At 34.1% G+C, this 25685-nt stretch overlaps 4 protein-coding genes across 6 annotated transcripts; 2 read left to right on the top strand and 2 right to left on the bottom strand.

The window, feature by feature from the left end:
* The first annotated feature begins 869 nt into the window (after positions 1–869).
* Positions 870–5498, top strand: LOC122402511 (alanine--glyoxylate aminotransferase 2, mitochondrial). 2 transcript variants are annotated; one of them, XM_043405360.1, is made up of 8 exons: positions 870–1037; positions 1141–1229; positions 1333–1517; positions 1631–1946; positions 3109–3312; positions 3400–3714; positions 3842–4093; positions 4173–5498. In XM_043405360.1, the coding sequence occupies exons 1-8, from the start codon at positions 977–979 to the stop codon at positions 4269–4271; spliced, it is 1521 nt and encodes a 506-aa protein (XP_043261295.1). In that variant the 5' UTR covers positions 870–976; the 3' UTR covers positions 4272–5498. The 2 variants fall into 2 exon arrangements, with proteins under 2 accessions (XP_043261295.1, XP_043261296.1); XM_043405361.1 differs by having other exon boundaries at positions 986–1037; positions 1115–1229.
* A 183-nt stretch (positions 5499–5681) lies between these two features.
* LOC122402538 (transmembrane protein 64) lies at positions 5682–8144 on the bottom strand. The gene is made up of 4 exons (XM_043405410.1): positions 7941–8144; positions 6797–7398; positions 6248–6409; positions 5682–6138 (listed from the first exon to the last, which is right to left on the bottom strand). The coding sequence occupies exons 2-4, from the start codon at positions 7325–7327 to the stop codon at positions 5974–5976; spliced, it is 858 nt and encodes a 285-aa protein (XP_043261345.1). The 5' UTR covers positions 7328–7398; positions 7941–8144; the 3' UTR covers positions 5682–5973.
* A 6488-nt stretch (positions 8145–14632) lies between these two features.
* LOC122402520 (nuclear pore complex protein Nup133) lies at positions 14633–21867 on the top strand. 2 transcript variants are annotated; one of them, XM_043405376.1, is made up of 20 exons: positions 14633–14727; positions 16221–16560; positions 16650–16967; positions 17057–17227; positions 17289–17418; positions 17493–17669; positions 17750–17906; positions 17985–18144; positions 18205–18364; positions 18609–18721; positions 18809–18915; positions 18987–19203; positions 19325–19468; positions 19549–19753; positions 19877–20036; positions 20123–20318; positions 20578–20772; positions 20846–21068; positions 21168–21316; positions 21762–21867. In XM_043405376.1, exons 1-19 carry the CDS (start codon positions 14633–14635, stop codon positions 21299–21301), a joined length of 3402 nt encoding a protein of 1133 aa, XP_043261311.1. In that variant the 3' UTR covers positions 21302–21316; positions 21762–21867. The 2 variants fall into 2 exon arrangements, with proteins under 2 accessions (XP_043261311.1, XP_043261312.1); XM_043405377.1 differs by lacking the exons at positions 14633–14727; positions 16221–16560 and having other exon boundaries at positions 16797–16967; positions 18996–19203.
* LOC122402591 lies at positions 21498–25462 on the bottom strand. The gene is made up of 14 exons (XM_043405516.1): positions 25406–25462; positions 24924–25113; positions 24569–24834; positions 24197–24367; positions 23973–24131; positions 23727–23894; positions 23429–23607; positions 23034–23260; positions 22823–22965; positions 22532–22732; positions 22333–22458; positions 22080–22228; positions 21813–22014; positions 21498–21649 (listed from the first exon to the last, which is right to left on the bottom strand). The coding sequence occupies exons 1-14, from the start codon at positions 25443–25445 to the stop codon at positions 21498–21500; spliced, it is 2373 nt and encodes a 790-aa protein (XP_043261451.1). The 5' UTR covers positions 25446–25462.
* Positions 25463–25685: the final 223 nt, after the last annotated feature.

Here is a 25685-nt window from a genome sequence, read left to right as displayed (position 1 = left end):
TGTATAGAAGGACCGTTTATAATTTGGGTTGCGGATAAATGCATAGATTATTTTGTATTGAAAGGAGATCCGATACAAAGAGAGGTTATTTATGAAGATTACGATGGTAAGGTGAAATTAAGATTCTTTAATGTTCTGCACGATTGGGCTGTTGTAAAAATGTTACTATTTCATTTGCAGATGTATCTAATTTGAAAATTCCATTTTGGGAAAAGCTTCATACCAAAATGCCTGTTACTATTCATGAACAAGACGATGGTGTATATTATGCAATGTGTGCTACTGGTACATCTTCTAAAGATTCCCTGATATCTTGGATAAGATGCCTTCAAAAAACAAATCCTATTCTACTTAACATACCAATAACTTTCAAGTTGAAAAGCTTAATAAAAGAATCATTGTTAATAGAAGAAAGTAAAAAAGATGTAATACAAGATATAACAAAATTCGGGGATAGTCATTAGTCTATGTGAGTTAATAACTTAAAATGTATAAATAAAGTTATATATTTACTGTCCTTTCTAAATGTTTAATACATGTATTTTCGCTTACCAATAATAAGAAGTATTATCTTTTTAAATAACTTATTGTAGTTTTCACCATATAAGCTAAAAGAATATATATCGGAATCTTGTTGAAAATAAAATTAACACCGACGGTCGCTGCAAATGATCGATATTCGAAAAAATCGGATCTTAATTTCCTTTCTTCGTGGATGGTTCAACGTATCTATAATTATACATACATAAATACATGTATGCTTGCATTAAAATAAACTCGTTTAACTTTCTTGCTCTTGTATGCATAATTGCATGATATTATCAGTGAATAATCGGTCTTCGAACAGTTAATACGTGTTTTGATACGAGTCCTTATGTAAACGGAATGTAAAACTATCGATAATTTTCAATCAAAGTACATAAATCTAAACAGTGAATTTGATAATCCATCAATACAAATAAACGTTCAAGCAAACATGCAAATAAAGAAATACATAAATATCGGCACTAATACTTTGGGCCGTACGAGTTCAAAGTGTAAGTGACCTATTAAATAAAATCTCGATTGTTTACATTTTTTAATTATATTTATTTTCATCTTTTTCACCGATAAGTTTAAAATAGTAAAGTACTATTTTAGGGTTAATCGTACAAATCAGATCTCTCGCAATTAACGTAATGAATTCTCCGAAAATGCCTGTTTGCGAATACGTACCATCTACATATATGGTAAGATGTTTTATTTGTCTAAAGACATACTCGAACAAAATTCTTGACATCGAGTACAAAAGTAATGGAATTGACTTAGCAACATTTTGTTCCATTGATTTAGGGTACAAGTTATGAAGATTTAAAAAGAGTCTATGAATCGGTCGTGTCTCCATCATTGAAACCATTTTATAAACAACCGTTAATAATACACGAAGGTCGGGGACAATGGTTGTGGGACCATCATGGAAAACGATATTTAGATATGTTTGGAGGCGTTGCTACCGTATCCGTCGGACATTCTCATCCGTAAGTGTCGGCATGAAGAGGAGGGGAAAGAACCTTTGTTCGTTAAAGATAAACAGAACCGCCATTACTGAATATTAATATCTTATAAAAATTTTCTTGTGCCTATTATCTAGTAAAATAGTAGCTGCTATGACCGAACAAGCATCAAAGTTAAACCACGTGTCTTCCGTCTATATGCAACCCCGCTTACACGAATACGCGAATAAATTAATCAGCAAATTTTCGGGCAAATTGAAGGTAGTCTACTTGACGAACAGTGGCTCGGAGGCAAACGAGCTAGCATTCTTAATGGCTAGACTTTACACGCGTAGTCACAACATTATTTCGTTAAAAAACAGTTATCACGGGGCAACGTATGGGACTTCAGCGTCCACGTCGATGGGTACCTGGAGGTACCCTTCTATTGCACAACCACCTGGATATGTACACGTGAGTACAACGTTTAACCCCCTCGCGGCCGACCGTAAAATCGCGAACGATTTTTCTTTAATTCCTTTATGATAAGCATGCCGAACCCATTTTGGTCAATTTACACTTTAGAATTAAGAAGTTATTCTAAATTCGCAGCCATTAGCTCGGTGTTGTCCACGAAGAAAAACTTTTCATTGTGGATAACACCGATTACTAGGTCTCATCACGTTGGAGGTTACTGCATATATATAGAGACTCGGAGGGAGATAGATAGGACTTGGATTCCAACTTTTACATTCTTAGAAACTAGATTACTAAACTAAGAGAGATAGAAGAAAGCAAAGTTCCTTCGATCTTCTAGTTTAGTCGTACCAAGCAATTATTTTAATTAATCTCTTGCGCTGGAAAGATGTGTTATGCACGTCGCTTGTTATATGCTGCTAAAGTCGGAATGCCAATTAATTTCCCGCGCAAGAGGTTAAAGAGGGTGAAGCTAAATTGGGGGAGACGCGACGCGATACGAATCGAATAGCGAGCCTAAAGGGTCAGTTGATCAGCTCGTTGCCTCTAGCGAGTCCGCTTGAAGGGGAAGAGAATCGTCGTACCCTCGCATCCGACACGGATTCCCCATTTCTCCCACGCATCCTATCGGGAACTAAAAGATGACTGATAAAGAGAGGGATTCCGAGTGGGGGCTACCGCAGACAGGAACGGTCCACGGTCCCCTCTACGGCCGAAATTATCTTTCCTTTCGATTGTTTCACCAGAGGACGACACCTGACCCTTTCGACCAGCTAAACGGCCGATCGGCGATCACAGATCACAGGTCACAGCAGCGTGAGCAGCAGGATAACAGCGTCAGCCATCCTAACCATTCGTTCGATGTCCCGACATATCATTTCACGAAAAATTAATATTTATGCAAACTAATAGTCCCTTTCATTATTAATATACCACATATTGTTAAGAATTATTCAAACTATTGCGTTGTAATGTTAAACAATGCAAAATTTTATTTATAATTGTTTAATTCTGTTCCTTGGTCTAAATGAATCAAGATAGTGACGATTTATTAAATGTCACTGAATGTTTATTAATTCACTCATTATGCAATGTCGTGTGAACGATTAAGGAATTCGTAATCAAATAACGAATAACGCCTAACACTTCATAATTTTAGACCGTGTATCCGGACGTATACAGAGGCGTGTGGGGTGGTTCGAAATGTAGAGATTCACCCGTGCAAATGATTGAAAGAAATTGCGATTGCAACGAAGGACAATGCGTAGCGTCGGAAAAATATTTTCGTGAATTTGAGGAAACATTTCGCTTTAATTTGCCTTGCACGCAGAGTGTAGCAGGATTTGTTGCCGAGAGCATTCAGGTATTTCGTTAATAGATACGAAAATATAGAGGAAGCGTATACAAACTTAGGAGGAGAACTAATCGCAAGTACTGTGTATAATTTTAGGGAGTGGGTGGAGCAGTACAGTATCCAAAATATTTTCTTAAAAAGGTATATGACTACGTTCGCAACAAGGGTGGTGTCTGCATAGCAGACGAGGTTCAGACTGGTTTTGGCAGAACCGGTGACCACTTTTGGGGATTTGAGAATCATGGCGTAGTACCCGATATAGTAACCATGGCAAAAGGCATAGGTAATGGATTTCCTCTTGGCGCAGTTGTTACTACTGCAGAAATCGCGAATAGCCTAAACAGCGCATTGCACTTTAACACGTTCGGAGGAAATCCACTTGCGTGCGCCGTGGGAATAGCAGTTTTAAAAGCGAGTATATGTTCGTAATTGAATCCCTTGCGTTGGGATTAAAGGGGTAAAACGGCGAGCCCTTAGATTTAACAAAAATTCGAAAGCGAAGAAAGAGAAATAGCAAATTGGAGTAATTCTATTTTAGATTATAGAAGAGGAGGGTCTTCAAGAAAATGCACGCGTGGTCGGTACTTATCTAATCGAGCGTTTAAGTATTTTGTTATCGGAATTTCCCGAAATTGTGGGCGACGTCAGAGGGAAAGGGCTGATGATCGGAGTTGAATTAATTTCAAACGCCAAGACGAAACAACCATTAGAACATGAACGAATGGTCGAAATTTTCGAAGATATTAAAAATATGGGCGTTCTTATTGGCAAGGGAGGGTTGTGCGCGAATGTAAGTTTGACGGAAAACCTACGGGACACCTTCTATAGCATTAACACACGTAAATATTTATTACATTCAATATGCGCAGGTATTGAGAATAAAGCCACCTTTGTGTATTACCAAGGAGGATGCAGATTTTACTTTCGAAATTATTAAAAGGGCATTGAAGAAACACCAAGAAAATTAATTATTGTAGATAAGTATGAGAATATTTGAATTGCGATGTATGAATACAATCCCTTTTATTTGGTACAGTCGATAATGACATAATTTATATTACAATTTGTACAATGCAGTTTCTTTCCTTATACCGTCATTACGTTTAAATTTAGCATGCAAACTGTGTTACTACTGTAGATATACAGAACTAATCGTTTATAATGTCTGTAGACATTGCAGATCGCCAACTATACGCAAACTTGTTTTTCTGTTTGTTCTTTCTAGAATATTTTCTGTTTCATTCATGAAACGGGGTTTTGAAGGTTTCAGCATGAGAAACCAAATTCAAGAATATAATACAACTTAAATATGAACATTATAGATTGAGAAATATTATGCTGTTATAATAACAAACTAACATGAAACTTTCATTATAATTTCATTCGTTTCATAGTTTCAGTCTTCCTAATCAAATGTGTAACAAGTTTACTTCATTTCTGCGGTAAAACGTGTTTATCTATTACTTAAATGTTTCCTGTTCGCACAAATGCAATTAATGAACGTGCAATCGGACCTCGATAACTCGGTCTTTGTTCATTTCTCACCGTAAAACCTCGATAATTAAAAAAATAAATAAGTTAACTTGAAATTGTGCAGCACACATTTGATCTTTACAACTCGAATTTATATTACATTTATATAACATTTTTCATTATCCTTCAACTTTGAAATACCGAGATCCGATTGTACATGTTTTATAAGCATACACGTATGTATAATTTCTATATGCTATATTTTTAATTATGTATTGCAAGCTAAAATACTCTCTATAATCATACATATACAAAGCAAGGTATTTGATTTTGCTTCTTTTAGATTAACATATCTACCTTAATTTAAACTCAGAAGTTTGCTTGTAATGTTAAAGAACCTTCATGTTTTGTATACTTAATTCATATTACAAATCTTGTTCCTCAAGTCTTCATTAAATTATGTGACGTATTTTGAAGTGTTTTCGAAACTCAACTTCTTGGAAGACTTGTTTATAAATGCATTATACAAAGGAAATGCAAAAAAAAATATACAAAGCTAATAATAAATAACAATAAATCGTAAACAATACATATTAGGAAATATAAATGCAATAAAATCTGTTTAATCAAACGAAGACGTAACAATGATTTTTTTAATACTTGGAAATAAGATTTGGCACAAAACATACAACCTATTGTTTTAGAAAAATGTGCTCTATCTGTTTTTGTTATTGCTTAAAGAGTTCTATTACATTATATTTAATTAAATAGTTATCCATTAATTATTGTTTGTATCACAAAATATTCAGTTCTTTCACAGTAATATTATATATGGAGGAAATGATTGTAATCTTTTTTTCTATTTAATAATTAAACGATACTAATTTTTATACTAATATATCTGGTCTAATAAAATTGTTTGAAATAGTAGTCAAACAAAACCTGTTCATATTGTTGCCATACAGTAAAAGTACTAAACAATTAATTTGTATATATTGATCCAATTTTCTCAATTTTCATAGGTATGTCAAATAGAAGAATATTCCAATAGGTTAACTATATTATATTCGTATGATTGTTTGGTATTAAATGTATACTAAACCTTGTTTCTGTAGTCAATCACAAACAGTGTGAATGATGCTGTTAGGTATGAAACATGCAGGTACCCATTGAAGAAGTAAAACTTTTATGCGAGTCTTAAGCAATTAGATTTGTTAAAACTATTTTAGAATCTGGTAAGGTATCAAGAAGATAATGGGAGGAGTCAGCCATAGAAGCTAAATCAGCTTCTAATAATGCTAACTGAAGTTCTCTTCGTGCCTTCTGGACAACATATACCATTAACGAAATGCCTATTAGAATCTGAAAATATAATAGAGACATATATAGAATGTAAGTAAGTATACAGCAAATATATGTTCTTTTAACAAAATAACATATAAAATGATAATAAAGAAAAAACACAGCTTACTTGAAAACAAAAGACGATGTAACCAGTTGCTGCTGTTGATCTATCTTCAAGAACATCTTGCATAGACCGTAGACTACTACCCAAATAAATATTAATGATTTGGGCAGGTAGTAAACCTAATGCGCTAGCTAAATGGTATTGAACACCGCCCATGTTGCTCACCTAAGCATTGAAATATATTATTCTTATTACATACTTACATATAATTGGATGTCCCAAGCAACTATACTACAACTATCACCGCTGACTTGAAGTCCCACGGCAGGAATGCGGGAGAAGTAGAAGGGATACATGCATTTCCACATGTACATTAATCTCTAACTCTTGCCCCTGTATCCTCCCGCGGGACTTGAAGTCAGCGGTAAACTGTACTTTTTTGTACAGATTAAAGGAGTGCATCAAACAGTATAACAAATTTTAAAGTTTCAGATGCACCAATGCATAAAATTCAATTTTTATCTATCTTTAACCATTTTAAAGATACAGTTTTTCCCAGTTGTGTAGGACACCTTGTACATTGAATATAATATCATTAAAAGATGTACGTACTGCAAAAATAGTGTTTTGGAGACCAAAAGGAATAGGAGTTAATCTTGCAAATAACACAACTTTGAAAGCCTGTGGTCCAGAAATAACTCTGAGTATTGCTCTTGCATTATCATTTTGCAACAGCGCCCCAAGTGGTAACTTTGACGACAATGCACTAAGTGTAATGTGTGCTATAGCTATTCCTAGATTGGCTGATAATACCACCATCATGATACCTCTTAATATACCAAAGAGGTAACCACTAGCGATTATAAGGAATAAATAACCAATTACAATTGGAAACGAAACCACTGTGAATAAGGCAATAAATATTATTGCAACGATCCATATATTCTGATGTTCGATCCAATAGAGTAATACTTTAATGTAGTCTCTGCAGACAAAAACTATTGTCCCCAACAGAGCCAGAGTAGCAATTGTGACAACAATGTAACATATCGAATTAGAATTTATGCAGTTGCATTGTATTGATGTAGAATTTTTTGATGAACGAACACCAGTTTCCACATCTTCTATATTAAGTATATCCATGTCCAATGCTCTTATCCCTCATCATGTAGGTACAAAGAAACAATCACTTAATTGCAATCCTCTGCTACAACCTGATGTGACAAAAAATTCATAATTCCCTTAGATGCATAACATGTTCTGATTATTATAAATTTTATTTCTTACTAATTATTAATAATAAACTAAACAACCATTACTATAAGCATTACAAATATAGATTTCTATGATTTATCGGTTTTCCAATATATAAAAAACGTATTTTAAATAATTTCCGAATTAACTATATTATAGTCTATATCTCCTGGATTATAATAAATATAAAATGACTTTAATCTCAATATACTCTTCTGCAAACTGTACAAAAAATTAAATAAAACTTCTGTTATAGCATTTTTAAGACGAGCTGTATATATTCAAGACAAAATTTACTATGGATTTATTATTATAGGATTATTCATCGATTATCTTCATATATGAAGTTACATGTCTTATTTTTTTAAAAACGTACATAATACGAAAATAAAATGAGTAAATTTTATTCTGCGATATAATTACATGTTAACACATTAAATTACTGTAATTGTTAAACGGATATAGTCATGTAAATAACAAAGAGGAAGAAAATTATTTTTACCTCGGGACATTATCATAGTAAGGAATTTCGTTAATTATCGGTTTTCGTGTTTTTTATCATTACTGTGATATAAAAAAATATCAATTTTTATTCTTTGCTTTCACAATACGAACCATGTTTACGAAAAAATAACACGTTTCCGATTAAGATATAATTCTCGTAAAAACATTAAACACACGATCCTTAATTAAAATCCGTTTACGTTTCCTTCCTATCCGTCGTGTTAAGTGATGGATAGCGCCACGCTACGGAAAATACTCGAACTCTTGAGTTTAACAAAATAGTAGATTTACACATATTTATTTACTTGCTTAGTATGTACTCTTCATTTCTAAAATGAGAGTTACGTATAAAACAAGTTTTACCCAACTTTTTTGGTTATGTTTCAGCTTTGTATCCACTTTTTATGTATCTCTGTGTCAACAGGTAATAAATGAAAAAAAAGTTTTCATCTGCAGAAATTGTTTTGCAATCAGGCATGCTGTATTTGTATATTGTTTTATATACATCTTGATCTGCATCCATTCTATAAAAATCAACTAGACAATTTACTTTATTCTTAAAACAGTTGAAACCTTAAAATTTGAACGCTTTGTTTTGATAAACTCGAGAATTCAAGTAATCTTCGTAGTGTGACACACGCATCATTTGTGCACGACGAATTCGTACGGAAATGTATCTTGTTGCGCGTCCGGCGGCGTATTTCCGAAACTTCGTAGGGAATTCGGCGGGGAACGCTGCCCGTGGAGTCAGTGTGGCCAGATCGGGCATAATTGAGTGCATCGAAATCGACAACAGTGACGACGAATTTCCTTAGCGTCTAACGGAATGGTGGGGATAGCAGGCATACACTACCGCACGAGCCACGTGTACGTGAGCTCGGCGCTTGCGCACAACTTCGGGAAATCGATAAAGAACGCTAGTGTGAGCCTTTCCTTCTTGCTCTTGTAAAAGACAAAACAACTGAAATACGATCTCGCGATAAGTGGCATACGATTCCAAGTCTCGACTGCCCCAGCATATTTACTTTCCGACCTATATGTAAGGTATAAGGAAATTTATAAAGTATCATAATGAAAAAAATTTTGAAGTTTTTTTTTAGCGGAAATACACGTTTTAGGACCCCCTGATCATATTGTGACTATTGAAAAAAACATATTTTTTTTTGTTCCTATGCTATTGACATGATTGCGTCTAAACGGCTGAATGAATTTCAATGAAACTTAACATTTAAGTTTTATGTTCTCGTTTTAAGGTCTCATTATATTTTAAGCGTGATCAGCTCCCATATAATGATGATTATACGTTTTTAGTTTTATAATTATTTCGATACATACACATCATTTGTAACAAATTTTTAAAGCCATTTATATAAATCTTAAGAAGGGTTAAGATCAAATATATTTTTCTCCTATCTTTCCTAGACAGGAAAAATTAAACGAAATCTTATGCCTTGCATACCTACCTAAACCACATAAAAAACGTATTCCACAAATATTTTAGAATAATGTTGTTCAAAGCAGTCTTACTCGTAAAGAGTTAATTAAGGGTTAATTAAAATGAAAAACCACTCTTAGCCAGTACCGTGCACGCTACAGAAATAGATTACTACTGACTTTTCCCACTATGTTTTTTAATAACCGTATCAAATTGTTACACACAATCAAATGTTATATATTTGACTTAACTTTACATAACAAAATAATTGTAACGATAGGTAAAACAATAACGTGCACGCTACCGTTCAATGGAAACCACGGGAAGGTGGTGGTCACTTCCATCAGGAGGGAAATGTAAAAAATTGTTATTTCTTTGTAACATTATCACATGCCGTATATTAAAATGTTTTTATTAATGTAATGAAATTACAATATAATGAAAAACTAACTCGTGAATGCATTAATTTTTATTAATATACACACGAGCCATAAAAATGGAAAAATGATATAATTGTTTACATTTCCAAAGGATGGGATGTCGGGATAGGACGTTTGCGATTAAGCTGGCACGTTATGTCGTGCATTGTTGCTCTTACGGTACCGTGACGTAAGTGTAACAAGGCGCGACATTCTACGTCATAGCCACACTATCTACAGCAAGCAATTTCACTAACTAAAAATATACGGCAAAATATAAGCAAATAAATGAAGAAAAAAAATGATAGTTAGAGCAAGCAGAATAGTATTTACAGCAAACGAAATACGTAAAAAAAGTAACAACGCGAGACAAATTGAACGACTATTTACATATTAGCGATGTCCAAAAAAAAATATTTTGGACATCACTAACAAGACTGCGGTTGCAATGTAAGCGCTTTCGCGTGACGTTATGGCACATACATGCATCACACCTTGTTGCGCCTACGTCACGGTATCGTTGACGTAACAAGACCAGTCTACCGCGACGTCGCATGAAAACGTTTATACTGTCATTGCAGCCTAATAGTACGAATTTACTAAAGAGCTTTTCTCTGGAGAGAAAAATCTCTCTAGAGAAAAGCTCTGTAGTAAATCGGTACCTTAATTTTCGTCATATGACGTAGCGGGAAAATTCTCAAAGTTATTGTCATATGTTGCGTTTAATCTTAAATTACACTTTTGCTTCTTAGCAAATCTATGATATAAATTTTTGGAATACAATAGAGCTAGATGATCGTCATCTACCTCCATGGGTTGAGAGTTTTCCCTCTGCGCGTTTAACGAAGATTTCACAACGCAAATAGAGTTGACGCTGGCCGAAGAAAGTTTATTTCGTTTCTTTGTTTTTATGTCAGGTAACATGGAAAACAATCTTTCTGCATCGGCATTGGAATTTGGAAGTGATCTAATTGTATTTACTAATTTCATCAATTCAGGAAATTTAATTTTATAGTCCAAATTTCGCGTTAATAAAATTGTTTTCCAGAAACCATCGGATTTCATCTCGATAAGCGTCTGTCTACCTTTCGTTGTAAATTCCAAAGGCAATACTGACCATTCTGTTTGCAGTCCTTCTTCGTCGAAACCGCCGAATTTCTTAGCGATTAAGAGAACATTTCTGAAGGAAATGTCTCTATTTGTATCATTTAATATAAAAGTTGGTTCAAAAACATACAACATGCTAAGAAATTCGTCATCGATTGCCAATCGATGACGAATTTCGTTTGCAGCTGTAATATAAAACATTAAACAATTTTTCCTTACGGTTTCTACGATGTCGGACTTGCCTTCTGCATTCAGTTGATGCAGAAAATTAAGACACTCTGTTCCTAAATTTATACTATCAAATGGAAGTTGATTTTCGACTACAGAAAAATTCATCATTCTTACTAAATCCATGTGTTTCAAAAGCTGCGGTTTCAGAAAATTGCGTAATATATCGCATAAAAGTTCTGCCGCAGTCTTTTGAAGCAAATGAATTCTTGTCTCTTGAGTTTGAAAGAAAATGTTAAATTTATAAAAAAACTCAAGAGCGTAATTTAGAAAATAAAGATATGCTTTGGCCTCTGGATTTTGCATCGAGATTAACAGACGTTCCCCGGACTCTGATTTCTCGCTTATTGTCAATTCTTGCAAAAAAAGCAATACAGAGTCCCAATTCTCTAAAAGTGTAACTACGGATGTATAATGCGATAACCATCGCGTAGAACACAATTTTAAAATTTTTCGGTCGGTTATTTGAAAACATTGCTGAAATTCGCGGAATATAGCCGAACGTTTGGGACTACTGTATATGTTACTCTTTTTATAATTCTCAATGTGACACTGAGAATCTGCGTGATTATAAATCGTCGATAATCGACATGAAAATTGATTGTTGCAAACCGAACAGAACCACGAATAAGGGTCGCCGTCGACTTTATGCAACCATGGCTTGAAATAATCATTCTCAAGCCATTGAGGCATAAAAGTCCTTTTAGAAGTACTATTTTTTTTATGACACCCAGATTCTCCGTGTCTATACACGTTTGAGGAACCGCAAGAATAAGACTTATTGCATAAAGTACAATAAAAACGACTTCTATCATGGGGGTACTGCACGTATCCATGATTTAAATCTATGATCATTTATCCATGAAGATAAAAAACCGCGCTTACACTTATTCTTCGATTTCACAACCGTTTCCATGATATAAAAGCAGAAAAGCGAAAGAACAGAAAATTACAGAATACCTACGCGAAAGCTTTTTTTCAATTTAAATGTCTCAGAATGACCTACGGCACGTACGAAATAAAGTTCTATTGAATGAATAGCAGTATATAGACGACAATTTAATATATTTCATTTTGCAGAAATGAATTTAGAGGGGAATCAAAAAAAAAGGAAAGAAGAATATAGACGTTCTAATATATGGCATGTGATAATGTTACAAAGAAATAACAATTTTTTACATTTCCCTCCTGATGGAAGTGACCACCACCTTCCCGTGGTTTCCATTGAACGGTAGCGTGCACGTTATTGTTTTACCTATCGTTACAATTATTTTGTTATGTAAAGTTAAGTCAAATATATAACATTTGATTGTGTGTAACAATTTGATACGGTTATTAAAAAACATAGTGGGAAAAGTCAGTAGTAATCTATTTCTGTACCGTGCACGGTACTGGCTAAGAGTGGTTTTTCATTTTAATTAACCCTTAATTAACTCTTTACGAGTAAGACTGCTTTGAACAACATTATTCTAAAATATTTGTGGAATACGTTTTTTATGTGGTTTAGGTAGGTATGCAAGGCATAAGATTTCGTTTAATTTTTCCTGTCTAGGAAAGATAGGAGAAAAATATATTTGATCTTAACCCTTCTTAAGATTTATATAAATGGCTTTAAAAATTTGTTACAAATGATGTGTATGTATCGAAATAATTATAAAACTAAAAACGTATAATCATCATTATATGGGAGCTGATCACGCTTAAAATATAATGAGACCTTAAAACGAGAACATAAAACTTAAATGTTAAGTTTCATTGAAATTCATTCAGCCGTTTAGACGCAATCATGTCAATAGCATAGGAACAAAAAAAAAATATGTTTTTTTGTAGTAGTCACAATATGATGAGGGGGTTCTAAAACGTGTATTTCCGCTAAAAAAAATTTCGAAATATTTTTTTCGTTATTGAAATTCACTTAGTCGTTTAATGCATTCATGTTAATAGCATAGGAACAAAAAAAAATATCGTTTTTTTCAATAGTCACAATATGATCAGGGGGTCCCAAAATGTGTATTTCCGCTAAAAAAAAATTTCGAAATTTTTTTTTCGTTATTGCAATTCACTTATTGTTAGTCGTTGAGGAACAAAAAAAATGTCTTTTTTTTCAATAGTCACAATATGATCAGGGGGTCCTAAAACGTGTATTTCCGCTAAATAAAAATTTCAAAATTTTTTTTCATTATGATACTTTATAAATTTCCTTATACCTTACATATAGGTCGGAAAGTAAAAATGCTGGGGCAGTCGAGGCTTGGAATCGTATGCCACTTATTGCGAGGTCGTATTTCAGTTGTTTTGTCTTTTACAAGAGCAAGAAGGAAAGGCTCACACTAGCGTTCTTTATCGATTTCCCGAAGTTGTGCGCAAGCGTCGAGCTCACGTACACGTGGCTCGTGCGGTAGTGTATGCCTGCTATCCCCACCATTCCGTTAGACGCTAAGGAAGTTCGTCGTCACTGTTGTCGATTTCGATGCACTCAATTATGCCCGATCTGGCCACACTGCGTGGAGTGCTAAGGCACTCTGCTCCTTGGACGCGGGAGTTTCAAACGGAGATCGCTAGATAAGGAAAATAATAAATGGATACAACGATTTGAACACACGTAAATAGTACTTTAATTAACTCAATAAAGGAATATAAAACAAAACAACCAAGATTTCGCAGGAATCTTGTAACCCGTTCGTACACTTCCGCTCTCTTAATTCAAGATGCTTCTCTCTTTGCCGATTCAACTCTATTAACTAACTCAAATAATACAAGTACGATCTCGCTTAAGTTACAATGATACGTCCGTTCACTTTCGATCTCCGGATTCAAGTGTCGCTCTGCCGTTCGGTCGAGGCCCAGCCCACACGTAGGCCCCTCCAGATTGTCCCTTCCTTTATTCGGGCCGGGCGCAAAACTCTCGCACGCGCGTTCCTCGGCACACCCCCCGATTCCTCGAGAACGGTCCTCTGCGGCACGTGGCCGTTATCGGCTTTTGCACGCAGCTCGTTTCCGGCAATCGATAGCGCACGGCCCAAGTTCCTGGAATTACACACCTAGGAGAAGGGATCAAAGGGGAGCTCACGACTATCCAAACATCCGTCTCCAATAAATTATTGGCTAATCTATGACCCGAAGTGAAGTCATTAAAAGAATCTCTAACTACTTTTAAACCGTAGAATTGGCGCGGACTCCACTTTGTCTCCCTTTCCTATTACATTCGTGTAATCTGATTTAAACCTCGCGCCTCCCAGAGCTTCTGCTACACGGCGCCAGGCGACGACCGCAACAATCTTCTACTATCTATCTAACTACATTTCGTTGTTCGTGCCAAGCACATGCAACCGTACAACGGTTTGCCGGTACGTGCATACAAAAGTATAACCTAAATGCTGAGCAAATGTGAGGAAAAGAACGAAGGATTGTAGTCGAGTATTTTAAGAGGTAGTTTTTAAATAATCGCTTATAAGTCTGCCTTTTCTGTTTAATGCGACGATTTGAAGGAAGAACAACAAAATGGATCGCACGAGTATAGGAAATTCAATAGGAAGGAGTTTGACGTCTCCGAAAAAACGCATGTCAATAGTACAATCTTTGAAGAAAAATAACTCGTAAGTATATTCATAGCGTTTGTTTCACATACAATAAGAACTACGTTATATGAATTATTTGAAGAACAAAAGCATTCGCGTAAGAAAATTTTTATACAGGGTGTTCGGTCACCCCTGGGAAAAATTTTAATGAGAGATTCTAGAGGCCAAAATAAGACGAAAATCAAGAATATCAATTTCTTGATTGAGGCTTCGTTAAAAAGTTATTAAAAAATTAAATTAAAAAATTTTTAATCATTCTGGAAAAATTATTTTCAGTTACGGGGGTCAATTACAATCAATTTTGATGAATAAACACAACCCCGAAATCCTACGCATTTTCGAGAAAAAAATTTCTTACCGAAAATATATATATAATTTCTGGTCAAAAATGGTTCCTTGAAATTTTAAGCATAACTTTAAAAAATCATAACTCCCGAACAGATTGGAGGATTTTAATGTTTCAAAAGACAAACGACGCGTATTTTAGTGTAGAATATGTAGAAATTCTAACAATATTAAAAAAGTTGTTTCTTAAGCCCGTAAAGTTAGAAAAACCCCATAAAAATGGTCCAATTTTTAAACGGCCATAACTCCTACAATACTCAATGGATTTCATTGAAATTTTTTTCTGAAGTAGTGCTCGTGGGTACTTACAAAAAAGTATTAGACAACATTTCTGTACAACGTCAAATAAAATTACTAAAAGTTAAAAATGAATTTTCAAGAAAAATCGACAGGCAAATCATGCTGGCAAAATTATTTTCGGTTGCGGGAGCAAATACAATCATTTTTGGTCAATAGACACAATCCCGAAATCTTACACACTTACGAGAAAAAAATTCGAGTGGGTGGACAAATTTTTCGACAAAATTAAAAAATTTCGGATCGTTCTGGAAAAATTATTTATCGTTGCGGGGGTCAATTATAATCATTTTTGGTGAATACACATTCCCCCGAATTCCTACGTATTTTCGAGAAAAGAATTCTTTACCGAAAATATACTGTGTGGCTAGAAATGTTTCCCCAAAATTTCATGCGTATGTTTAAAAAATCATAACTTCTGAACAGATGGAAGGATTTTAATGATTCAAGATGCAAACAATCAGTATTAATGGAGCTCTAGAGCCCCAGAAAAATGGGCCAAAAAAGTACATTGGATGTAAGGTCTAATCGTATACCTCATTTGTAGTGAGAACTACTATCGCGCGCACACAGCTGTTCGCAAATTGTCGTTCTACGAGCAGAACTTTAAATGTTAATAACCTTTTAATGAAGCCTCAATCAACAAATTGGTATTCTTGATTTTTGTCTTATTTTGGTCTCTAGAAGCTCCTATTAAAATTTTTTCCCAAGGGTGGCCGAACACCCTGTATAATGGAACAATACGTTCCATTTTAGAAGGTTCATACAATGGAGGTTCTATTTTATCATTGGTATTTAAAAGTTGACTCATTCTTACGTCAATTATAAGATTGTTCTTTGAAAGAAAATCCATTTCTTTATGTTTACAGATCAATGAACGTGTCTGGTCGTTTGAATCAGTCTGCACAAATAATATGTAAAACTGTCAATCATGTGGTGGAAAGTTTTGAATCCCCTTTACCAGTCCTAGTTACTGAGGCTTTAACATTTGTAGACAGAAATATTGCCATTAGTATAAATATTTCGGAAGATGGCTGGGTTTGGCTTGTATGCGGTCGTAGATTGCTCGTTTGGCAATATAAAACAACGATTCACGATTCAAAGCAAAAGAGAACGTTTAAAACTCAGTGTCGCGAATTGTTATTGCCCCAAAGTGATTTAGCTCATAAAGCAGACTGCATAGCCATGTGGTTACCTTTGGGCCATCAGGTTTCTAAAATTTGCTATTGCTATATTACACGTACATTGCCTGTTTCAATATTTTCGATTTAAAACAAATGTTATCGTTTAATGTATAGGTTCCTAGTTGCATGGCTGTGTCTCCTGAAGGTATTGTACGTTTCTGGGCTAGTGTAGCACACGAAGAATCGTATATAGAAACAAGTGCGGAACTGGCTGGACAAGAAGTCAATTGTCTTACTTACATTCCTGGTCACGGTTGTATTTTAGCTACAACTACATGCACGGTAGCGTTATTGCAACCGCATTTTGCTAATGGTAAAAATAGCATAATGTGCCAAGTCCTTAGGACGAGTCAAGGATGGCTAGGCGGCATAGGACGTAGAATGACCTCTCTTATTTTTGGAGCTATGCCTCAGTCGCCGGTTATAGAAACGGTAAACATCGTGCCTCGAGTCTGTCCGTTTAAATCTGAAACACCTTGAATGATATGATAAAATCAAATCTATCCATTTTCATCTTTTAGAAATTACTGAAGGTTGTGTGTACAGAATTGGTTGATAGAGGATCGAGAGTTCTTATTTTAGCCGGTTCGTCTCTACAATATTGGTCTTTCCCTCGTAACGAACAGGAAAAAATGGAATTCGACGAAGATATCGGGCATATTATTTCGCAAATGTTTCAAAGAAAAATTATGGTACGTACGCGATATCGTTTGCGTTCAATGACATTTTATTTGGCTGTGCTAATAATTTTAGGAATTAGGTACGTGTAATCCGCAAAGTATAGGCACGTGGTTAATTGATATGCAACCTTGCGACGAAGGCATAGTATTTTTAATGGCAGCACAATGTACCGACGTATCGCGTCAAATTCACTTTGCGCTTGGTAAAATTTGCAGATTAATTACGATTAATTTTATTGTACATTTCAGTGTATAGAATAGTCTAATTATATTATAGGTCTGCTACCGCTAACTTCCACAACATTAGGAAATACGTTTAATTGGTTTATACCGATTAAAATTGATCTCTTTCTGTTCGGCCCCTGCACAGATTCGAATTTAGTTTCTTATCGGTTTATGTTCTCCGGCTGGGAAGCCATAATGTACGACGACCACTACGTATTCGTTGTGAACTGTGAGTGTAATTTAATTTTAATTTCCAGGAAACGTATCTTGCAAGATATTTGCGTGTTTTAAAATATAAAATTTGTACAGGCATGTCTGATCACGAACAAGATAAAATACGTTTAGCACGAAATGAAGATAGTATTCTCGGTGGCGCTTTGTGTTCAGGAATTCCAGTTTTATTTACCAAAAATTTTGGTTTGGTTTCTATCATGCCAACGGATTTCATGTCTCAAGATTTTAATATGTATACTTACGCTTGGAAATAATTTAACGCATAAGAATTTTAGAAACATACATCTTCATTAATGATATTTATTTATAGGACTTTTCCTGATACAAACGCAAGTACAGATTATACGTATCAAAATGCACAAAATTTTACTAGTCTCATAAGCAACGAAGAAGTTCAAGACATGTTTTACAGTTCCGATGGAGCCACGCAATTGCGCGCCGCGTTTCTTCTTAGTCTGCGTCAAAATAAGGTTAGTTTATTTAATAAGTTCTCTTGAGAATTTCATTCTAATATTACTGTTTCGTTTCAGTCGCAGTGCGAAGAAATTTTATCGCAACTGTTCCCTTTGCAAGAAGAGCCAGTGATGGATATAGATGCTAGCCTTGATACTCTGGTATTGAAAGTTGCTCAAGACTTGATAGACGATTACCCGGCAAACGATCCGCGTTGGTCAAATCACAGGGACTTGTGTAATTAAATTTCATGTGCTTCGTATTTAAGGAGATCTTCTACTCTGAATGTTGAAGAAAAATCGATTTCTATTCTTTGCATTTTCCCGAAATTTCTCAAATACAAAACAAAACTTTTATAAGAAAATAAAGAAGATATTCGAAAAGGAACGTTTATTCTTTTAGGATTCTAAAATAGAAGACTTCCGTAAGTACATATATAATAGATTCGCATAAACTTTAATTAGTTGTTTATTATTTACAGCCATGACAATAAACGCGGTTACTTCTATGCAAATATCTCATCAGTTGGAGGGGAAGCAGAAAGCATTGGATTTATTTGTATTATTTCTAAAAGAACATGATTTATGGAATCGAGTGAGTTACTTTGTTCGCGGAATGACAGTACATTTACGTATGTACGAATCAGTAAAATATTGCTACATGATATTTTTATTCGTTTAGTTCTGTGCTGTTACGTATAGAGGAATAATTATGTCTACTCCGCATGTTCTTGGTGAATACGCAGAAAAAATAGTTGCAGCATTGACTATATATAATCTCCAAAATAGGTAATTTTTCATAATTTGTTTTCATGTAGTTTACAATTTCGTAATACGATCGTGCTCTTAATTGTTTCAAGATATTCTAGTATCGTGGATGCTGTGATAGAACAAACTTTAAGCCCCGAATCGTACGTGTCTGATGAATTAACGACCCGCGATATTTTTTATCGTGAAGTGAGCACGGTGCACAAATTTTTTCCTACCTTGGTAAATAATACATGCCAAGTGACAGAATCTGAAAGACCTATTCAACAAGTAGCTCATTATATTATACAAGTGAACGCCATATTATTGGTAAGTAGAAATTAATGAAAGCAACTAGAATAGCTGAATATCCCCTTAACGTGTTAAGGAATAAAATAGAAAGCAAACTAAATGCTTGTACGTCAACTTATTATATGTACGTTAATGACAGAGTGTATTACACGAGGTACTTAAATACCGGCAACATAATGCTGAACGTTACATTCCTACGAGGCGTTCAAGCAATATAACGGAATATCTTCCTTGGACGGTGGCAATTGGTAAACATGGACTAAGAAATTGTCTTACTACGATGGTTGGTCTCGTCGTTTAAAAAAGTAAAACGAAACCTCGCTGGTTATATAAAGATTTAATAAATACATTTTATTGTTACAGTATAATTTAACTCTTAAACACGGCCTGACTGGAACCAACGATTCAACAGTGAGGAACGAATTATATGAACAATTAGTGGGTTTCATAGATTTAATATTAGACGGTCGTAAATGTCATTTAGAAAGTGTATGGGGTACAGAAAAGTATAATACGATACTCTTAAAACAATATGAAACAGATCGAACGAAATTGATTCAACCTCTGAGTATATATCTTCCGTTAATTTAAATAATTTCTGTATCTAAGCTACCGATCATACATATCAGGACATGCGACCCTATGATCGGTAGTGCATATACATATGTATTTACATTTAATTAATTTATAGTAAAGGAAGAGCAATACGATAGTGCCGCGATGCTAGCCGAAAAATATTGCGATTTTGCATCTCTTATACAAATATGCGAATTGACTAACAATAAAAACCGATTAGACGGCTATATGGAAAAATTCTCAGACCAAAACTTCGTGGAATTTTTATTTTCATGGCGAGTAATCGTTACACGAACGACGATTAAGAAAGTAAAAATATTTTTCCTTAATGTCTCTAAGAGAAATCAATTTTTAATTGCAGGTACGTGAAGGATGGTCGACAAGGTCAACTAGTAGAAAAGTGTAGACGCGGTGATACCGTTGAATTGTCAGAAAAATTAGCAGAACATCCTACTTTGTCTTGGGTTCAGTCCGCGCTCACGGACGATTTACGATTCGCCGCCAACACGCTTCATTCCTTAGCGTCTCAAGAAACCGAATTGGTGACACGCAAAAAGGTAAAACTAAATGTGATGTTGTTTTTCAGGAACAAGATAAACTGTTAAATTTTTTCAAATATCCTTTGTTTAATTACATCGATCAACAGCAAATATGCATTCTTCATCTAAGTGTCTTCTTCTTTTCCTTTACACGGCATTAAGTATTCTCTCGAAAATCAAAAAACAGTGAATTTTTTTACAATTTTACTGTATGAAGTAACTAAAGATTAAAGTAAAAGAGAAATTTAATCGAACGAATGTTAATTTTGTCTGGCAGTCGATGCTGTCATTAGCAAAATTGGCTCTTCTTGCTTCGGGCGATCCTCAGGAAGAATTGAGCGACTATGTGGAAAGAATCGACAACGAATTGGCGTTAATAGCTCATCAAGAAGATTTACCGACCCAAGTACTCACGACATATGGTTACGACGTGGAAAAATTACGAGTTTTCAAACCAACGGAATTAATTACGGTATTTACTTTTACGTATGAAATTATGATTATCTATAAAATAGTTCCCATAAACATAGATATGATTGGCACAGTTGTATACGTCCGAAGACAACATAGACGCGAACGAGTACGATTTTAAAAAAGCTCTCGATTTACTTGATTACGTGGAAGACAAAGACGAGAAAGCATCTTTGAAGTTACGAATTTGGGCGCGAGCTGCCAAACGGGATCAGTGGGACACTATAGGAAAGAATCCTGAAGAACAAGTACAAGAAACGATATTCTTCAAGTTAATGGATCTTGCACATTTTATGGGTACGTTTATTGATTGTTAAAACGATATAAAATAATTCTGCGTGAAACGTCGTCGTTCTTATTATTAGAAAAATTATTTTTATCTTGTTCAAACAACAGGCGACCTGGCGACTCAGTTTCTTCCGCCAGTGGATATGTTATTGGAAGAGCCTGAACTGGGAAGCCTTGCTGAGTCGAACAACTTTCAATTCCTGATAAAGTTCGTGTACGAGTATACATATCACAATTATTAATCTACCAGATCAGTTGTAAGTAATAATAAAATTTGTATTTTTTTATGTAATAAAATTTTGCCTGTATACATTGTTAGACGGCATTAAATTGCACCGGATCCTATAGCAGATATACATCCTGTATATCTATATATATATATAAATTTTAAGCTTTTTAATCTTTTTATTGAATATTAATACATTATTGTACTTTGTGCTATAATGGAGTTCTCAAGAATACATAATATATAAATAAAAACAAGATATTTAACGAGACCAATATTACACTTTTATCAGCGGAACTCTGGTAATATAAATTTTGTGCCCTCACGATGAATCTTACTTGATCCGGTGTTCTGCAATCTATTTCTAAAATAAAAGAGAAAAGCAAAGTTACATTCTAAAATTTTTACATCAATCATTATTATTACTATTATTATTATTTGTAAAATAATTACTACACATTAATTTTTTATCATAGTTGATGCTAGTGATGGGATTTAAAAGCGCTTCGAATTTAATCGACGTTTACCTGCGCATTTGAATGAAGAAGTTACATTTTGTATTCGAAAATATGTATCAGGACAAGGTGAATCGTTGATACACTTTGATTGATTGGTTAAAGTAATTTCTTTGTAACCAGCTAATTCAATACAATGATAGTTTTGGCTTTCGTTGGTCTTGTATTCCATCCACGTGCATACCTTCATTGTTCCGTAACCGAAGGTATGAATCTAAAAAATTAGGAATTTGATAGTAACGCATTAACACGATAGTAATTGTTTTTTAAAATACAAACCGTGATCGGTGATTTTTTCATGTTTTGTTTCCAGTACGAATGCAATTTATACGTGATAGACTTTGAGGGACTTATATAATCTTCGTAGCTAGGCGTGGAATTGCGTGAATTTGAGTCCGTAATTTTTATAGGTCTTAATGTTCGCGGTACTAAAAGTCAACATGAAAAATATTTCTATATACTGTTGCTGGAAACGTATAGAACGCACTGTTATGATACCAATCGCGTTAATTTTATTAATGATATAACATACTTCTTAACAAATGCTGAGTGACACTGTCGATATTAAAATTTCTTATTAAATGATCTTCGTTCGACGAGACAAATTCTTTAAAGAAATTACTATTGTATCGTGATGTGCAATATATAAAATGAACATCTGAAATCGTTAAGAGAGAACATTTTTTATAATCGTCGTATTTAATTATTAATCGAAACCTTACGATTTTTACCTGGATGATTGTGTTTTATTTGTTTCAATAATGTTATTATAGATTGTTTATCGTCGCTGGATATGTAACTTAACGGAATCAATAGTACAACCACTTGACCAAGATTTCCAATTATGTTGTGCCTCTGATTATCTTCCCAAGTTTTATTCAAATGCGTAAATATTGTTTCGAAAACTTGAGTATAATTTAATTGCGTAGGCCCTGAAGAAATATTCCATTAAATACTTGATAAAAATTTGCCCACAACGAAATCAATGATGATTATAAACATTTTTTTGCGATAAAACTTACACGAGGTATTTGTGAAATTATTCAATGCTTCGAACGCAAGCGATGGACTGTTAGTAACATTTAACAACCATTCTCCCGAAGTACCGTGTATTATTCCTATTTTTGACCCATACATCGATACGTCTAGGTTTTGCATTAAAACGCTGACAAAGAACATTTTATCAAAAATAAGAGTATTTGAGAGAAAATTGTATCGTTGCACGTAACTTACGCTAAAAAGTTTGTTGTGTACTCTATAGACCATGCACCATCAAATGCAATTAATGCTTCTATTCGAGGTGGATTAATTGGTTGTTGGCAGGGTACCTCTGGAAATAGATGATTTTCTGCGTATGTATAAAATTTGTCAGTTGCATACTGAGTCATTCGTTCCAATGCTTCTGGCGATATGTATGCTATGCTTTTGCGATATGCTAACATTTGAGCTATTGTGTAAGTCTGTCACAAATAGTATTTATAAATTAATCGTACGTTTTCTTTACATTATCTTTATGCTTTTATTTGTAGTTCTACGAATAATTATATGTCTGAATTTGACAAAAACTTTTTCTTTTGGTTCATTTAATATTATGAAATTGCTGTACTTCTGTTTACTTTATAACAAACCTGTTCGTTTAAAATAGTCCTCGATACAGCATGTATGAAATTTCGTGCTCGATTACAAGCTATAACATTTGTGTTGAAAGCAACGCCTTCGTTCGAATAGTACATGTCCAAAATTTGACTAAGACGAAGACTATAAAAATCTTGAACCCAAGTCTGCAAACTACTTGCAATAATCAAACCTAAAGTATTTCGTAAATAATACATGTTATTAATTCAATTCTTTTTTTTTCAATAATTCAAGTTTATTTAACGTGTAAACAGTATCTAAGAAAATGTTGAATCTCCTTTTTTAATTTACCATCGATGCCTCCTATCAATTCAGCACGAGTTGCATCAAAATTTTTATAGAAACTTCGAAGATAATAAATAGTTGGTCGTATTGTACTGTCCCAAAATCCGTTTGCACCGATAGACATGTTATTACCTACAAGAGGTCCTTGGTTCACTGCCATTTCTGCTAATTCACCTAATAAAATAATAATTTCTCCCATAGATTAATATTACACAATAAAAATACAAATATTAATCTGGCTGTATATTGTACCTGCAATTGTGGTCAACCATATGTTATCAAGTTTTGTAGACGAAGCCATCAAAGTCCTATACCACATGGATTGTTCATGTATCATTTGACTGTTTGGGAGAACAAAGTCAATTTCTTCATCGTTGTACTTTAAGTGTGGTGCATTTGTAGTATTTATCCCTACAGGAAGATGAAACATCGTTGATGCATATTGTATTACATTGATATTTATGCTAATTTTTTACCCGAAGAAGGTGCTTCCAAACTAGCGATTAATTGATTTATAGCAACATTTTGACGTTGAAGAGTTGCAGCAACGGCTCCTATAATCGGTCCAGGAGCAACAGTGCCGAACGGTGTTAAAATTATCCCATGTTGACTTGAACAATTCCACGTATCGGTAAGCATAATTTTACCTACGTAACGATCTTGCGTCTTTATTGTTCTAAATGGCTATTTTAAAACTTATCTGTTCATTGAAAATTTTTTAAATTGGCAATGTCACTGGTCCAGCGACTGAATTTCTATTCAATTACTAAGAAGCGAGATCTGTACATCCTAATTTTAAAAGTTTTAAATAGCTTTGTGGAAGACGATATAACAAAATGATTACTTACCCGTTTGTTTTTCAGTTCGAGTAATTTGACTGCAAGAGTTATTTTCACTTTGAACGTCATATTGTATAATTGTATTCGAAATGGCCCGGTGAAGTAAACAACGTTCAGTTTTCGTCAGCACGTGGACTGGTAAATTCACTGTACCGTTTGGAACCAGTTCCTCTATCAACTGATGTTTAATACGTTGCAGTCCGGTTCCACTGAATGGAAGTACTTTATCCGTAGCCTGTACATTCTTCTGATATTCGATACCGTCGAATTTAAATCTATCGTTCGATGACAAAAACGATTGTTATTTGCAATTATAAAATAACGTGCTATGGTTTATGGGCAATTCCGTGGTATAAAGTAATACCTGTGAAGCAACGACGACGACAACATTCTCATATCCATTGTCGTGTACGAATGTTTCTCCAGCTTTTGTATAATGTCCACTATTATACGTAAATTCAAGGGAAGTTGAGAATTTAACGTAACATTGTTTCTGTAACATTCTCTGAGTGGTTCTGGTATAGATACTTGAGACGACCACGCAAACTGCAATACTGTATTAAAAAAAAAAAAATAAAGTATTTGTAACAATGTTATTAAGATAGGAGTGATCGTAAAAATAAACGGTTTCTTTAATTTTTATTTTAATGTTATGAAAAATGTAGAAATACTAGAAATTTTCTCTTAATAACTTTGGTAGAAATAGTGTTAAATTTGTAATACTTTTTGCAATAGTTCTACATAAATTTAATTTTAAAAAAGATTCGGTGATAAGGGCATATTTTTCATTTTTTTCGTATGATGCAAACGAGTGTAAATATATAATTAAAAGTTGTACCAACTTACCATAGCACACTATTAATAACAGAATTTTGTTGATTGCCATGTTCGTATTATTGGTAATCCATGACGCGTATGTGATTAAAAATATAGTAGATGTGTACTACCTCTGATATCTTCTATATCTCTTCAATGACTCACGAGCATGTAAGGATGAAAAAAGATTGTGTGCTATTTCAAATCTGATAAGATAATTATTGATGAAAAATATTAAATTTCTTCAATAAAACAGCAGGTTTCGTACAATATTTTGTTCTTGCTGTTGATAAAAGATTCTCGTAAACAC

This window comes from Colletes gigas, unplaced genomic scaffold (genome assembly GCF_013123115.1).
Source record: "Colletes gigas isolate AHSC1104 unplaced genomic scaffold, ASM1312311v1 Colletes_gigas_Sc00037, whole genome shotgun sequence".
Taxonomy (NCBI): domain Eukaryota; kingdom Metazoa; phylum Arthropoda; class Insecta; order Hymenoptera; family Colletidae; genus Colletes; species Colletes gigas.
The sequence above is the reverse complement of the archived record's forward strand: the minus strand, read 5'-3'. Positions and strand labels throughout refer to the sequence as shown.